The sequence below is a fragment of the Balaenoptera acutorostrata genome, chromosome 1 (assembly GCF_949987535.1).
Source record: "Balaenoptera acutorostrata chromosome 1, mBalAcu1.1, whole genome shotgun sequence".
NCBI lineage: Eukaryota > Metazoa > Chordata > Mammalia > Artiodactyla > Balaenopteridae > Balaenoptera > Balaenoptera acutorostrata.
In genome coordinates, this window is record NC_080064.1 from 132,755,673 (window position 1) to 132,770,118 (window position 14,446).

Genomic DNA, 14,446 nt, shown 5'->3' on the forward strand with positions numbered 1-14,446 from the left:
TTGGCTAAAGCTATGGTAGTAATCATTTTGCAATATATGTTTATCAAATCAACATGTTGTATACCTTAAAGGTACACAATGTTGTATGTCAATTACATCTCAATAAAACTGGGAAAATAAAATATAAAAATAACTCTTGATTATGAAATAATTTAGCAATATGTCCTGTCCTCAAAACTCTTAGATAAATGACATTTAGTCCTTTGGAAATGAAACTGCATTTTTAGTATTTCTCTCTCTGCATATGTGTGTATTTCTCCAGTGTTTAATATCTGATGTAAACTTGCTGGAGTTTTGGTCTTCACTATATGCTAAAGAATGCAGTACAAAAGGGAGCCTACTTCTATAGAAAACATGCCAAGGACATTGTATTCCATCTTTACAATGAGATGCAGATTTTCCATTAAAGGCGAATCCATCATTTCAAAAGGTTGAATAGGATGATGCATTAAAAAAATCCAGCTGCTTAAATTTAGGGCATTGAAAAACAACCAGTAAAAAAAAATGTTCCCTGCGTCTCAAACATTTTCATTTCATTATGTATTGGGTAGCTTTTCATTCAGTCTATGATCTTGCCTCTTAGAATGCTATCCTAAAATAGTCTGACAAGTCTTTCAAACAAGTGAGACCCAACTATAATGCTTCATTTATGTAAATTATGTATTTTGCTATTTAGAATATCCTTGTGTTTGCTAATATACTGTTAATTTTTGTACAAGAAACATTGAAATCTTCTTACAGTGCTTTGCTTTTTCATGTTTATTCTTGGGCTCCTCTCACTGCCATTCAGTTTCTTTCACGTTTTTGTTTTGTTTTGTTTTGCTATCTTCTTTGAAGACCTTGTCTGCCAGGACAGCCATTTTGTTCTCCAACCAGCTTCCTTCAACTTCTCGAGTCATCTATTTCTCTCTGCCTCACTATTCTAAAGTGCTCTGCCCAACTTTCCCTGATTAATTTAGGAGTGAGAAGTGGCAAAGCCAGTGATAGTTCTTGCAATAACACTCTCTGATGTCTGCAGAGAGTGTGGTCCCCACAAGCAGGCTAGGGAGCATGGAAGAGTTCTGCCCCACACAGCTGAGCCTAGACCAATTCTCAAGCGAGAGCTGGAGGAGCTTCAGGAACAAAAAGGCTTATGTCAAACATATCTGTACGTTACATGTATTTCCCACAGGCATTAATAGTTGTTTATTAAAAGTCATGGCTAGATCTCCATGCTCTCCTCCTCTGGGGTCTAGGCCTGGTTTTTCTCAGGACTGTCACCCGAGATATACAGAGGACTACTGTTTAACAAGGACTGTGCTAAAGTGCCCCAGGTAATAGATATCGACTAGGTTTCTTAAACTGAGTATTTGGCTCTCTCCTATTATACTGGTTGTTAGGCACTTATGCATATGATAATATTGTCCCTGGGCCAATTCTTAAAAGTAAATGTTTCTAATAATTCTTTGGCACCCAGTATGTTTTGTTTTACCAAGATTAGTTTGGTCCCATTTGCAGACCTCCCCTCTCAAATGTGCATTTTCTTCCTAAAGTGTTGTTAATTTTAAGAGAATTTGTTCTAGTTAATATTAGTTCACTTCTAATGGGTTCTTTTTTTCTCAAAGAGTTTGACAATTTAATGGAATCATTTCTTTCTGGACCCACATTTTATTCTAGACTCAAAGGAAGGAAGTATTTTCTGTGCTTTATCATAGTTTATAGGGGGTATTTCATACTAGGGTCCTTGTGCTTCCAGTCTCTTGCCAGCTCTGGCTATCAAAACTGCTTAGGCTGCAAATAAAATATGAAATGAAATCCATCTGGCATTTCTCATTGAATTAGGACCAGAACATTTTTGTTAAATATTAACAGATGGCTAAATTTTTAATATCAAACTAACATTTTAAAACATCTAAGGGGACCCACATGAGGAAGAAAGGATAGAGGACCATGTGTTTTCTCCATCCCTGAGCCCTTCCTTCCTCTGCACTTTCCCTCCCCTCATTCTTCTGACCCACGTGTTGAGAACCATTGGTGTCTCCTATCTCAGATAATTTTTGTTCCTTGGTAGCTGGTATCAAAGTAGTGTGTGATGGTATCAAAATATTCTAATTAAATGTTGACCAACTCAGGTGATGTGTTGCTATGGGCATGCTTCAAGATCTTTTATTAAAGCCAATTCTCTCTCTCTTTCTCTCTTTCTCTCTCTCCCTCTCTCTCTAGGAAAAAGAAAAGAAGTATATGCTTCCCTTGGACAACCTGAAAGTTCGGGATGTGGAAAAAAGCTTTATGTCTAGCAAGCACATCTTTGCACTCTTTAATACAGAACAAAGGTAAGAAAATGAAGCAACTTTTGTCTTCACATTTTCTTTCCTTGAATTTCTACATGATCCAGAGACCATATTTACAAGATTTCTTTTGCTCCCACCTTGAAATTTGTCAACTCTTCAGTTTTCCTTTCATTTATTTTGTATTTTTAGCTTTTACCATAGGTTGTGGATTCAGAAGATTTAAACTTAGAATAAGGAGGATCTTAAAGTATTAATTAATTTATTTCCTGCTTTTCCAGCAGGCACCCATGTCATGCTGCTTCCATTCTTAAATTACATTTTGTTACTTTAAAGTCTTCCTTGTCCTGAATGTATTGTTTACATACTTATAAATAAATTGCTTAGCTATAATTTTTAATAGTCTCTGTCTAGCATGGATGAATATCACTTAAGACCTTCTCCTATGTATTATGACTCAATTCTTACATTGGTGAATAGAATTATTCAGTTAATGTGAATATAAATATATTGTTCTTTACAGTTGTTCAAAGCACTCTTTACTTTCATTACCTGGTTTTTGTAACAATTGTCTGTGAGCTAAAAGATAGAGTACTGTGGTTACCATTTCCTAAATTAGAAATGTAGCTCAGAGACTTTCTTAAGATCACAAAATTAGCCCTGAATTTTGAGCTGATTTTCATGGAGTGCCATGGTTGTTCACTGAAAGTAAGCAGTAAAGTTAAGTAAACAAATGGGGAGGCGACAGAGAATTGGATAGAGAGATGTAAAAAGGCTCCAACTAGGCAAAAATAATAAAGGAGATCTTTTCCAAATAGAATTGTTATAGGAACAAGCTAATTAATTTCTATGAGTCAGTTATTAAGAGACTGAGTCAGTAGGTGGCAGGATCTAATTTTAACCCATCTCTCAAAGCCTTTTATCTTTATTTAGCAATGAGTGAAGTTCCTTGATTAGGTTCAATGACTGGTCCAGGGTCAATCACACAGTAAATCAAAATAGCAAAAAAAAAAAAAAAAAAAAGCCCTTCTTCCTACATTCCCAGTCAGTTGCTCAGAGTGACTCATTATACAAAAATACTTAGAAAAACCACAAGAGCAAGCATTTAAAGAATCAAGGGAAAAGAAAATTAAATACAACTCCCTACCAGATACTGTGATGGGATTTTATTAAAGACCTAGTATTGTTTTTGAGAGCAGCTTGTAAAAAGACACTGAAAATGATAAAGAATAAAAAGGTTTCCTGGAGAGAGCAGTAGTGTGTCTTCCACTAGGGCAAAACTCAGTACTGTTTACATACCTTCCTCAGAGCAGCGGGGAGTTGGGAGGTCCTAAAGGAATCTTCAGGGGTATGCTCAGCCTTCTTGTCTGGATGCAAAGTGGGGAGTATGATTACCACACAGGAGGTCAAACTAAATTTGAATCCTTGATCAACCTAGAAAGTTCAGGTTATAAAAGGGCTGAGTACAAAGTAAAAAAATCAGACAACGGTAAAGCATCTATTTAGACAAATACAACTATGGATTTTAAAGACAGCAAAAAACACAAATATAAGAAAACTCTGGGCTTCTAAAAATCTAGGTGTCCTGGAATTCTAGACTTGTCAGAAGGTATTGAACTCTTCAACCACTTCTCAAGACCTCTGTGTGTGCAAGAATGTCCCATCTACAGGCACATTTGCCATTTGTCTTTTCCTCTGAAATCTTGATTATTTTCAATTATTTTTGTACTGGCTAGGCCCTCCAGTACAATGTTAAGTACAATTGGGCATCTTTGTTTTGTTTCTGATTTTAAGGAAAATTATTTCACAACTTTATGGTTAAGCCCTTTCTTATAGGTACCTGATATCAGGTAAAGATGATCCCCTGGGTTCCTAGTTGCTAAGGTTTCTGTTTTAATCATGGATGGGTGTTTAACACTTTTAAGTGCTTTTTTGCCTCTGTGATTTTCTTCTTTAATCCATTCATGTGGTGAAATATATTAATAGACCTTCTTATTGTAAACCATCCTTGACCTCCTGGGATTAAACCTAAATTAAATTATGATGTATTATTATCTATTATGTGTTCCTGGCTTAAGTTTGCCAGCATTTTATTTAGACTTTTACATCTATGTTCAAAAGTGAAATTGGCCCATAAATGTTCTTTTCTGTACTTTCCCTGCCTGGTTTTCATATCAAGGGTTCTGTTAGCTTCATAATTGAAGTGGAAATAAGTTCTTATTTTTCTTTGGAACACTTTGTGTAAGGTAGGGATTAACTGTTAACTGATTGGTAGATCTCACCTGTAAAATCATCCAACCCTGTGGACAGTTTTGATAAGTAGACTTTTGACTAGTGATTTAATAATTACAGATTTGTTCAGGTTTTCTGTTTTTTTCCATGAGTCAGTTTAGACAAATTATATAATTTTTTAGGAAATTGTCCATTCTGTTCATTTTAACATATATTAGCATCAAGTATTTCTTAATGTTCTATTTTTACAAATCTCTGCTGTATCTGAAATATGACCCCTTTTTATTTTTGATATTAAGCCTTACTTTTTTTTAACTTGATCACTCTTTCCAGAGTTGTATCTATTTCCAGAGAACCAGATTTTGATTTTGATCCTCAATTGTATATATTTTGTCTATTTCAAGAATTTCTGCTCCCTTCTTCATTTCGTAACTTGTATTTTGTGTTTACTTTGTAGCTCTTTTTTTCTAACTTCTTAATTTAGATGTGTAGCTCATCAATTTTTATCCTGTTTTTTCCTATATATGCATATAAATGTATAGATTTCCCTCTACATATTTTTTTGCTGCTCATCACAAACTTTGTAATGTAATACTTTTGTTATCATTAAGTTCTGTTTGCTCCGATCTTCTGTTTCCATAATCTTCATTATGATTTTTTCTTTGAGTTGTTTAGGACTGTGTTTTATATTTTATAGTGCATGGAATTTTATTGTTCTGTTGTTGTTGATTTCTAACTTAATTGTATTGTAGTCAGAGAATATGGTCTGAGGGCTGTCTTTTTGTCTTGTTTAAGGTTTCGTTTGTTATGCAAAAGCTTTTAAGTTTCATTAGGTCCCATTTGTTTATTTTTGTTTTTATTTTCATTTCTCCAGGAGGTGGGTAATAAAAGACCTTGCTGTGGTTTATTGTCAAAGAGTGTTTTTCCTATGTTTTCTTCTAAGAGTTTTATAGTGTCCAATCTTACATTCAGGTCTTTAATCCATTTTGAGTTTGTGTTTGTGTATAGTGTTAGGAAGTGTTCTAATTTCATTCTTTTGCATATAGCTGTCCAGTTTTACCAGCACCACTTATTGAAGAGGGTGTCTTTGCTCCATTGTATGCACTTGCCTTCTTTGTCATAAATTAGGTGACCATACTTCTGTGGGTTTATCTCTGGGCTTTCTATCCTGTTCCATTGATCTATATTTCTGTTTTTGTGCCAGTACCATACTGTCTTGATTACTGTAGTTTTGTAGTATAGTCTGAAGTCAGGGAGCCTGATTCCTCCAGCTCCGTTTTTCTTTCGCAAGATTGCTTTGGCTATTCGGGGTCTTTTGTGTTTCCATACAAATTGTGACTTTTTTTGTTCTAGTTCTGTGAAAAATGCCATTGGTAGTTTGAAAGGGATTGTACTGAATCTGTAGATTGCTTTGGGTAATATAGTCATTTTCACAATCTTGATTCTTCTAATCCAAGAACATGGCATATCTCTCCATCTGTTTGTATAATCTTTAATTTCTTCCATCAGTGTCTTATAGTTTTCTGCATACAGGTCTTTTGTCTCCTTAGGTAGGTTTATTCCTAGGTATTTTATTCATTTTCTTGCAATGGTAAATGGGATTGTTTCATTAATTTCTCTTTCTGATATTTCATTGTTATTTTATAGGAATGCAAGAGATTTCTGTGCATTAATTTTGTATCCTTACCAAATTCATTGATTAGTTCTAGGAGTTTTCTGGTGGCATCTTAGGATTTTCTATGTATAGTATCATGTCATCTGCAAACAGCGACAGTTTTACGTCTTCTTTTCCAATTTGTATTCCTTTTGTTTCTTTTTCTTCTCTGATTGCCATGGCTAGGACTTCCAAAACTATGTTGAATAAGAGTGGCGAGAGTGGACATCCTTGTTTTGTTCCTGATCTTGTGGAAATGCTTTCAGTTTTTCACCATTGTGAATGATGTTTGCTGTGGGTTTGTTATATATGGCCTTTATTATGTTGAGGTAGGTTCCCTCTATGTCCATTTTCTGACAAGTTCCCTCTGCCCATAAATAGGTGTTGAATTTTGTCAGAATCTTTTTCTGCATCTATTGAGGTGATCATATGGTTTTTATTCCTTAATTTGTTAATATGGTGTATCACATTGATTGATTTGCATATATTGAAGAATCCTTGCATTCCTGGGATAAATCCCACTTGATCATGGTGTATGATCCTTTTAATATATTTTTGGATTCTGTTTGCTAGTATTTTGGTGAGGATTTTTGCATCTATGTTCATCAGTGATACTGGTGTGTACTTTTCTTTTTTTGTGATAGCTTTGTCTGGTTTTGGTACCATGGTGATGGTGGCCTCAAGGAACGAATTTGGGAGTGTTTCTCCCTCTGCAATTTTTTGGAAGAGTTTGAGAAGGATATGTGTTAACCATTCTCTAAATGTTTGATATAATTCACCTGTGAAGCCATCTGGTCCTGGGCTTTTGTTTGTTGGAATACTTTTAATTACAGTTTCAATATCATTACTTGTGTAGGTCTGTTTATATTTTCTAATTCTTCCTGGTTCAGTCTTGGAAAATTGTACCTTTCCAAGAATTTGTCCATTTCATTATGGTTGTCCATTTTATTGACATATAGTTGTTTGTAGTAGTCTCTTATAATCCTTTGTATTTCTGGGGTGTCAGTTGTGATTTCTCCTTTTTCATTTCTAATTTTATTGATTTGCGTCCTCTCCCTTTTTTTCTTGATGAGTCTGGCTAAAGGTTTATCAGTTTTGTTTATCTTCTCAAAGAACCAACTTTTTGAGCAACTGCTTTGCTGTGCGCAGTTTTATTGATCTTTACTGTTGTTTTCTTCATTTCTATTTCATTTATTTCTGCTCTGATCTTTATGATTTCTTTCCTTCTACTGACTTTGGGTTTTGTTTGTTCTTCTTTCTCTAGTTGCTTTAGGTTTAAGCTTACATTGTTTATTTGAGATTTTTCTTGTTTCTTGAGGTGAGATTGAATTGCTATAAACTTCCCTCTTAGAACTGCTTTTGCTGTGTCCCATAGGTTTTGGGTCATCGTTTTTTCATTCTCATTCTTTCTATGTATTTTTTTATTTCTTCTTTGATTTCTTCAGTGATCTCTTGGTTATTTAATAGTGCACTGTTTAGCTTCCATGTATTTGTGTTTTTAACAGTATTTTTCCTGTAATTTATTTCTAATCTCATTGTGGTCAGAAAATATGCTTGATACGATTTCAATTTTCTTAAATTTTCTGAGGCTTGATTTGTGACCCAAGATGTGATCTATCCTGGAGAATGTTTCGTGTGCTCTTGAGAAGATAGTGTATTCTGCCACTTTCTGGTGGAATGTCCTATAAATATTAATTAACTCTATCTGGTCTGTTGTGTCATTTATTTTATTTTTTTTTCTTTTTCTTTTTCTTTTTTTAAAAAATTTTTATTGGAATATAGTTGATTTACAATGTTTTGTTAATTTCAGGTGTATACCAAAGTGAATCAGTTATGCATATACATACATGCACTCTTTTTTAGATTCTTTTCCCATATAGGCCATTACAGAGTATTGAGTAGAGTTCCCTGTGCTATATAGCAGGTTCTTATTAGTTATCTATTTTATATATAGCAGTGTGTATATGTCCATCCCAATCTCTCAGTTTATTCCTCCCCACCAGCCCCTTTGTAACCATAAGTTTGTTTTCGATATCTGTAAATATGTTCCTGTTTTGTAGATAAGTTCATTTGTATTGTTTTGTTTTGTTTTTTATAAATTTATTTATTTGTTTATTTTTGGCTGCGTCAGGTCTTCATTGCTGTGCGCAGGCCTTCTCTAGTTGCAGCGAGCAGGAGTTACTCTTTGTTGAGGTACCTGGGCTTCTCATTGTGGTGGCTTCTCTTGTTGTGGAGCACGGGCTCTAGGCACGTGAGCTTCAGTAGTTGTGGCACACAGGCTTCATTGCTCTGCAGCATGTGGGATCTTCCTGGTCCAAGGCTGGAACCTGTGTCCCCTGCATTGGCAGGCAGATTCTTAACCACTGCACCACCACGGAAGCACTTGTATTGTTTTTTAAAATTAGATTCCACGTATGAACGATATCATATAATGTTTGTCTTTCTGTGTCTGACTTACTTCACTCAGTATGACAATCTCTAGGTCCATCCATATTGCTGCAAATGACATTATTTTGTTCTTTTTTATGGCTGAGTAATATTCCATTGTATATATATACCACATCTTCTTTATCCATTCCTCTGTCTATGGACATTTAGATTGCTTTCATGTTGCTGGCTGTTGTAAATAGTGCTGCAATGAACATTAGGGTGCATGTATCTTTTCAAATTATGGTTTTCTCTGGGTATATGCCCAGTAGCCGGATTGCTGGGTCATATGGTAGTTCTGTTTTTAGCTTTTTAAGGAACCTCCATACTCTTCTCCATAGTGGCTGTACCAATTTACATTCCCATCACTGTTGTGTCATTTAAAGCTTGTGTTTCCTTACTTATTTTCTGTTGGGATGATCTGTCCATTGGTGAAAGTGGGGTGTTAAAGTCCCCTACTATTATTGTGTTACTGTTGATTTCCCCTTTTATGGTTGTTAGCATTTGCCTTATATATTGAGGTGCTCCTATGTTGGGTGCATAAATATTTATAATTGTTATATCTTCTTCTTGAATTGATCCCTTGATCATTATGTAGTGTCCTCCCTTGTCTCTTTTAACAGTCTTTATTTTAAAGTCTATTTTATCTGATATGAGTATTGCTACTCCAGCTTTCTTTTGATTTCCATTTGCGTGGAATATCTTTTTCCATCCCTTCACTTTCAGTCTGTATGTGTCCCTACGTCTGAAGTGGGTCTCTTCTAGACAGCATATATATGGGTCTTGTTTTTGTATGCATTCAGCAAGTCTGTGTCTTTTGGTTGGAGCATTTAATCCATTTACATTTAAGGTTATTATCAATATGTATGTTCCTATTACCGTTTTCTTAATTGTTTTGGGTTTGTTTTTGTGGGTCTTTTTCTTCTCTTGTGTTTCCTGCCTAGAGAAGTTCCTTTAACAGTTGTTGTAAAGCTGGTTGGTGGTGCTGAATTCTCTTAGCTTTTGCTTGTTTGTAAAGCTTTTGATTTCTCTGTCAAATCTGAATGAGATCCTTCCTGGGTAGAGTAATCTTGGTTGTAGGTTTTTCTCTTTCATCACTTTAAGTGTATCCTGCCACTCCCTTCTGGCCTGCAGAGTTTCTGCTGAAAAATTAGCAGATAACCTTATAGGGATTCCTTTTTATGTTATTTTTTGCTTTTCCCTTGCTGCTTTTAATATTTTTTTCTTTGAATTTAATTTTTGTTAGTTTAATTAAAATGTGTCTTGGTGTGTTTCTTCTAGGGTTTATCCTGTATGGGATTCTCTGTGCTTCCTGGACTTGATTGACTCTTTCCTTTCCCCTGTTAGGGAAGTTTTCCACTATAATCTCTTCGAATATTTTCTCAGACACTTTCTTTTTCTCTTCTTCTTCTGAGACACCTATAATTCAAATGTTGGTGAGTTTAGTGTTGTCCCAGAGGACTCTGAGATTGTCTTCAATTCTTTTCATTCTTTTTTCCTTATTCTGCTCCTCAGCTGTTACTTCCACCATTTTGTCTGCCAGCTCACTTATTCGTTCTTCTGCCTCAGTTATTCTGTTATTGATTCCTTCTAGTGTATTTTTCATTTCAGCTATTGTGTTGTTCATCTCTGTTTGTTTGTTCTTTAGTTATTCTAGATCTTTGTTGAACATTTCTTGTATTTTCTCATTCCGTGCCTCCATTCTATTTCCGAGATTCTGGATCATGTGTACTATCATTACTCTGAATTCTTTTCCAGGTAGGTTGCCTATTTCCTCTTCATTTATTTGTTCTTGTAGGTTTTTACCTTGCTCCTTCATCTGTGACATACTTTTTTGTCATCTTATTATTATTTTTTTTAATGGGTGGTATTGTGTTCCTGTCTTACTGGTTGTTTAGCTTGAGGCTTCCAGCACTGGAGTTTGTAGGCTGTTGGGTAGAGGTGGTCTTGGAGCTGAGATGAGGACCTCTAGGAGACCTCACTCTGATGAATATTCCCTGGGGTCTGAAGTTCTCTGTTAGTCCAGTGGTTCGGACTCAGAGCTCCTACCACAGGAGCTCAGGCCTGACCCCCAGCTCATGAACCAAGATCCCACAGGCCGTGTGGGGTGGCAAAAAAAAAGAAAAAGAAAAAAAAATTCAGAACAATAACAAAGAGTAAAAAATAAAATAATATTAGAAAACTAACAGATATGTTAGAGAGAATTAAAAAAATAAAAATAAAAATGAAACAACAACCGGAAGGTAAAATAGAACTACAATAGGAAAAAAGAGGAGAAAAAAGGAAAAAGAAAAAGCCAGAAAATGCCTTGGCTGTGGGGGACGGGGCTTAGGCAGAGGCGGGGTTTAAGCAGTGGGCAGGGCCTATGCTTAGGACCCAGAGGGCCAGAAAAGGCCCTGGCAGGGTGGGAGGGGGAACTTAGGCTCAATGCAGCAGGACGGGCCCTGGAGTGCCTCTGGCCTTGGAAGCTGGAGGACCGGGTCCAGGACCTCAGCAAGTTCCCTGGGTCTGAGTGGGCAGGGGAAATGCTAGATGCATTCCTCCTGATCCTCCATTCCTGGAGGGTTCCTCCCCCTTGGCCTCTCTTCTTCCACCTCTCCATCCCTCCTATGCCCCTAGGACCCATGCGGCCAGAGGGGGCTCCAGAGAGCAGGGGACCAGACCTGGAAGCCCAAAAGGCTTCCCTGGGTCCGATTGGATGGGACAAACACCTTCTGCACCTCCCCTGATCCTCTGATCTCAGAGGGCCCCTCCCATCTGCCTCTTCTCTTCTTTCCCCCTACCTCCCTCCTATGCACGTAGGACCCATATGACCAGGAGGGTCCTCAGAGGGCAGAGGACCTGGCCCGGGAGCCCAGCAGGCTTCCTGGGGCCCGATATGGTGGGGGAAATGCCCTCTGCACCTCCCCTGATCCTCAGAACCCCCAAGGGTCCTTCCAGGCGTGGGAACCCCTCCCCTCTCCCAGCCACCCCTCAGGGGCACTGGTCCTGTCTGGCCTCCACTTCTCCTACCCCCTCACTTCCCCACACATCCTACCCGGTCGCTCAGAGGTTCCTCCCATCTCCTTGGGCATCAAGGTTCCCCACCAGCATCCAAAAGTTGCCCTAGTTGTGGGGAGACACAAGCTCCACATCCTCCCATGCCGCCATCTTCTGCCCTGCCTTTTGTATACTTGTTTTACCCCCTTCTTTCCAGACTCATTTTTCTTCATTTCAGGTTAACTTATTTTTTTCCTTGGCTTGGAATTCACAATATACACCTTATTTTTATTCTTTTTGGCATCCCTTTAATATTTTTGACTTAAAGCTTGAAGTTAATCATTCTACTCTTTTTTTCATAATGACTTCAAAACACTTTAACTCCACTAATTCTTTCCTGATTTCCAGGTTACTTTTACCTGGTATTGGAGTTCCACCTTACTTTTTACCACCTTACTCAATATTATAATTGATTCAGAAAGTCAATGCTTGTTTAGATTTATTGATGTGATCTCCAATTTCTTTGTTTACTTTTCTTCTTGCATCCCAGTGTTTAATTTTGTTTCATTCTCTGTCACACTAAAGTATACCCTTTAGAAATCCCTTCAGTGGGTGCTACTTGATTGTAACTCAGTTTGGTGATTGTTTTTATTTTGCCCTCAATTTTGAATAATACTTTAGTTGGATATTAAATTACAGATTGATAGTTCTTTCACCTCATAAATTTGAAGTCATTATTTCCTTATCTTCTGACTTCAGCTCTGCTTTTTTTTTTTTTTTTTTTTTTGAGATTGATTGTACCATTGGTATAATGATAGTTCCCTATTTCTTTTTTTTTTTTTTTTAATTTTATAGCTACTTTATTTATTTCTTTATTTTTGGCTGTGTTGGGTCTTCGGTTCGTGCGAGGGCTTTCTCTAGTTACGGCAAGTGGGGGCCACTCTTCATCGCGGTGCAGGGACCGCTCTTCATCGCGGTGCGCGGGCCTCTCACTATCGCAGCCCCTCCTGTTGCGGGGCACAGGCTCCAGACGCGCAGGCTCAGTAGTTGTGGCTCACGGGCCCAGCTGCTCCGTGGCATGTGGGATCTTCCCAGACCAGGGCTCGAACCCGTGTCCCCTGCATTAGCAGGCAGATTCTCAACCACTGCGCCACCAGGGAAGCCCTCAGCTCTGCTTTTGAGAAGTCAACTGCCAGTCTAATTATTGTTCCTTTCATAAGTTAATCTGTATTTTCTCACTGGTTGATTTTAAGATCACTTTTCTCATTGATATATTGAAATTTTGATACAATGTGTTTATGTGTGTGTGTTGCTTTATATTTGCTTCTTGGGATTCATTGTGTTTAGTAAACCTTATGATTCATGACTTTCATAAAATCTGAAAATCTGTATATCATCTCTTTGACAGTTTTTTTAAATTGAAGTATAGTTGATTTACAATATTGTGTTAGTTTCCGATGTATAACAAAGCGATTCGAATATATAGATGTATACACACACATACACTTTTTTTTCTATTCTTTTCCATTATAGGTTGTTGCAAGATATTGAATATAGTGCCCTATGCTATACAGTAAATCCTTGTTGTTTATCTATTTTATTTATGGTACTGTGTGTCTGTTAACCCCATACTCCTGATTTATCCCTCCCCGAATTCTGCTTTGTAACCATAAGTTTGTTTTCTATGTCTGTGTGTCTGTTTCTGTTTTGTAAATAAGTTCATTTGTACTACTTTTTACAATCCATATATAAATGTGTCATATAATATTTGTTGTTCTCTGTTTGACTTACTTCACTTAGTATGATAATCTCTAGGTCCATCCATATTGTTGCAAATGGCATTATTTCATTCTTTTTTTATGACTGAGTAACATTTCATTGTGTGTGTGTGTGTGTGTGTGTATGTGTGTGTGTGTATATATATATATATATATATATATATATATATATATATATATATACACCACACACATTCTTTATCCATTCGTCTGTTGATGGACATTTAGATTGTTTCCAAGTCTTGGCTATTGTAAATAGTGCTGCAGTGAACATTGAGGTTCATCTATCTTTTCAAATCCTCATCTTTTCTGGGTATATGCCCAGGAATGGGATTGCTGTATCATATGGTAACTATTTTTTAGTTTTTTAAGGAACCTCTATACTGTTTTTCATAGTGGCTGCACCAGTTTACATTCCCACCAACAGGGTAGAAGGATTCCCTTTCTGCACACCCTCTCCAACATTTATTATTTGTAGACTTTTTGATGATGGCTATTCTGACCAGTGTGAGGTGATACCTCATTAAAGTTTTGATTTACATTTCTCTAATAATTAGTGATGTTGAGTGTGTTTTCATGTGCTTGTTGGCCTTGTGTATGTCTTCTTTAGAGAAATGTCTATTTAGGTCTTCTGCCCATTTTTTGATTAGGTTGTTTGTTCTTTTGATATAGAGTTGTATGAGCTGTTTGTACATTTTGGAAATTAAGCCCTTGTTGGTAACATCATTTGCAAATATTTTTTCCCATTCTGTAGGCAATTTTTTCATTTTGTTTATAGTTTCCTTTACTGTGCAAAAGCTTAGAAGTTTGATTGGGTCCCATTTGCTTATTTTTGCTTTTATTTCTTTTGCCTTGGGAGACTGACCTAAGAAAACATTGCTACAATTTATGTCAGAGAATGTTTTGCCTATGTTGTCTTCTAGGAATTTTATGGTGTCCTGACTTATATTTAAGTGTTTAAGCCATTTTGAGTTTATTTTTGTGTATGGTGTGAGAGAGTGTTCAAACTTCATTGGTTTACATGTGGCTGTCCAGCTTTCCCAACACCACTTGCTAAAGAGACTGTCTTTTCTCCATTGTATATTCTTGCTTCCTTTGTCAAAGATTAA

At 36.6% G+C, this 14,446-nt stretch overlaps 1 protein-coding gene across 4 annotated transcripts in view; it reads left to right on the forward strand.

The window, feature by feature from the left end:
* Positions 1 to 14,446, forward strand: part of DNM3 (dynamin 3) — a 579,267-nt gene that overhangs the window by 425,010 nt on the left and 139,811 nt on the right. For all 4 annotated transcript variants that reach the window (XM_007165323.2, XM_007165324.2, XM_007165325.2 and 1 more), the window contains one exon: positions 2,203 to 2,312. In XM_007165323.2, the coding sequence (XP_007165385.1) occupies positions 2,203 to 2,312 (110 nt within the window). The remainder of the gene's footprint in view (positions 1 to 2,202; positions 2,313 to 14,446) is intronic.